Genomic DNA, 2,347 nt, shown 5'->3' with positions numbered 1-2,347 from the left:
CCCGCCGCCACCCAGAGGTCATTGCCCCCGGCGGGCGGGCGGCGGCGGCGGCGGCAGCGGCGCTGGCGATGTCCTGTGCGGTTGCGGTTGCAGTTGGCGAGAGGGGTGGCGGGCCGAGCGGCGTCGCGCTGTCTGCCCGGCGAGGAAGGGGGCGCGCCCGCCCGGCCCCGGCCCCGGCCAGGCTCAGTTTGAGGTGTGCCACCAAGGGAGGAGGACCGTGCGTCGTGTTCGTGTCGGTGATTATAGCGTCGCGTGTCAAGCAAACAGGACCAGTATGATGATGGCAAGGCATTCGGCGGTCAGGTACTCGGACGAGATCAACGACAAGCTCATCAAGTGGATGAACGAGACGGGCTACAACATTGTGCAGATCAACGGCCAGAGGATCTCCACCTCTCCGCGGATAGACAGGAGGCCGGGCCGGTAAGTCTTTGTCAGGCGATTAAACGCCAGTACTTCAAGTGGGCGAGAGTGCGGCTTTAAGGCAGCCTTGTTCACAGCGAACACTTTGGTGGGTGGCTAGGGCTAGAAGAGTTTGCGAGAATTCTAGATGGAGAAATGTGTTCACGAGTTGACTCCGGCCTGATGGCTCCCCTCATCGCAATGTGGTTGGGAGTTAAAATGGGTTTCGACCACTCCTAATGTAAGATAACCTTAGCCTTAACCAATTGGTTGGTCGTCGTTCTAAACGCCGGGGCCGGCCGGGGCGCTGCCGGGGGCCGCTGCCGATGGCTTGAGGGTGGCCATGGTGTGGGGTGGGTCAGGGACCAGTGTTGTGACGCGCCATTGGGGGTCAACGACCTCGCCCTGCTCTGCCATTGGTTGTCTACGGTCGTTGCGTTGCTGGCGGAGGATATCGGACGGACTTGGAGCTCATATGACAAAGTTTCTTACGATCTCTCAAATTATTGCATCGTGCATCTGGTGCCCGTTATTTAGTTTTAGGGTTTTTTGCAACTTCGACGCACGGTATCCACGTAGCCGCGTGCTCACTGTCGCCCTGCTCCGTTGTCTGCTTGCAGGGGTTGCGAGGTGTTCGTGGGCAAGATACCGCGGGACTGCTACGAGGACGAGCTGTTCCCCGTGTTCCAGCGCATCGGGCACATCCACGAGCTGCGGCTCATGATGATGTTCTCCGGGACGAACCGCGGCTACGCCTTCGTCATGTACGAGCGGCTCCAGGACGCGCAGCGCGCCGTCCAACAGCTGGACAGCTACGAGATCCGCCGCGGCCACCGCATCGGCGTGCTGCCCTGCGTCAACAACTGCCGCCTGTTCGTTGGCTGCTTCGGACCGCCGGACGAGCGCACCGAGGCCGAGTTGCAAGAGGTACCTGACGACGGCCGTGGTGGCTAGGAGAAGGGGCACTTCTCTATAGATTCAAGCGTATACTGATTTTTCTGCACACAGAAAATGAAGGAATTTAGCGTTTGCCCTGTCCCAAGTTATTTTTGACCTTATTTCAAGGATTTTTCATTTGTTTTATTTCCTGGGGCTAATGCCTGTTTCCCTTGGTACAATTTTTTAATTGATTTTTAAGAATTAAATGTCTCTAGTTTTTTCCCCTAATTTTTTTTAAGCAGGGTGTACCGGGTGTAACTGAATACGCAGCAGTGTTGCGGGTTCGCCTACTCTTTACACCCGTAAGGGGTCATTATGGCCCTGCGGCCATATTGAGTATGCAATCCAGCAACACTGCTGCGTGTTCACAGTTACACCCGGTTCACTTTGGGCCAAGTACCTCTCGGGGAAGCCCCTCGGTGGCTGAGGAGGGTTGTGGCTCACCTCTTTGTTCTTGCAGGTGCTGCGCTCCGAGACGGAGCACGTCGTGTCGGTGAAGAAGCGCGAGGGGCGCAACGACCGCTGGTACCTGCTGGTGGAGTACATGAACCACCGCGCCGCCGCCATCGCGCGCAGGGAGCTCACCCCTCGCCGGAGCCAGCTGTTCGGCCCCAGGGTCATCGTGGACTGGGAGATCCAGCTGGACAAGCACGGCCGCAAGCTCGCCCTGGAGCAGCGACGTGCGGTCAAGCCTTCGACGACAGTGAGTATCCGCGCGGGTGTCGTGGAGCATGAGGAAATGCCTGCCTATTGCACGATTTGTTAAAAATATGTGTGTGTGTGTGTGTGTGGGTGGCTGTGCTGGAGTAGGCTTGCTTGCTAAGTTGTTTGGTGTGGTGGTAGCCATCGCCTTTGAGGTAGACGTTAAAAACGATTCATTTAAATCACGCGCACATTTGAGTTGCTGGATAGTATATGTCGATAGGGTATATGTTATATGATTAATTATCCCGTCTTCCGTGAGCGCAAGGTCAATCCTTATCTCAAAATCACCCTGGGGGGGGGG

General features: G+C 57.0%; 1 protein-coding gene across 1 annotated transcript; it reads left to right on the top strand.

The window, feature by feature from the left end:
* The first annotated feature begins 52 nt into the window (after nt 1–52).
* On the top strand, nt 53–2,248 carry LOC113204349 (probable RNA-binding protein 46). The gene is made up of 3 exons (XM_026419514.2): nt 53–423; nt 1,023–1,329; nt 1,802–2,248. The coding sequence occupies exons 1-3, from the start codon at nt 275–277 to the stop codon at nt 2,105–2,107; spliced, it is 762 nt and encodes a 253-aa protein (XP_026275299.1). The 5' UTR covers nt 53–274; the 3' UTR covers nt 2,108–2,248.
* Nucleotides 2,249–2,347: the final 99 nt, after the last annotated feature.

Source organism: Frankliniella occidentalis, unplaced genomic scaffold (genome assembly GCF_000697945.3).
Source record: "Frankliniella occidentalis isolate FOCC.00 unplaced genomic scaffold, Focc_3.1 Scaffold485, whole genome shotgun sequence".
In the NCBI taxonomy this organism is placed as follows: domain Eukaryota; kingdom Metazoa; phylum Arthropoda; class Insecta; order Thysanoptera; family Thripidae; genus Frankliniella; species Frankliniella occidentalis.
Note: the sequence above shows the minus strand (reverse complement) of the source record. Positions and strands in the feature narration are given on the sequence as shown.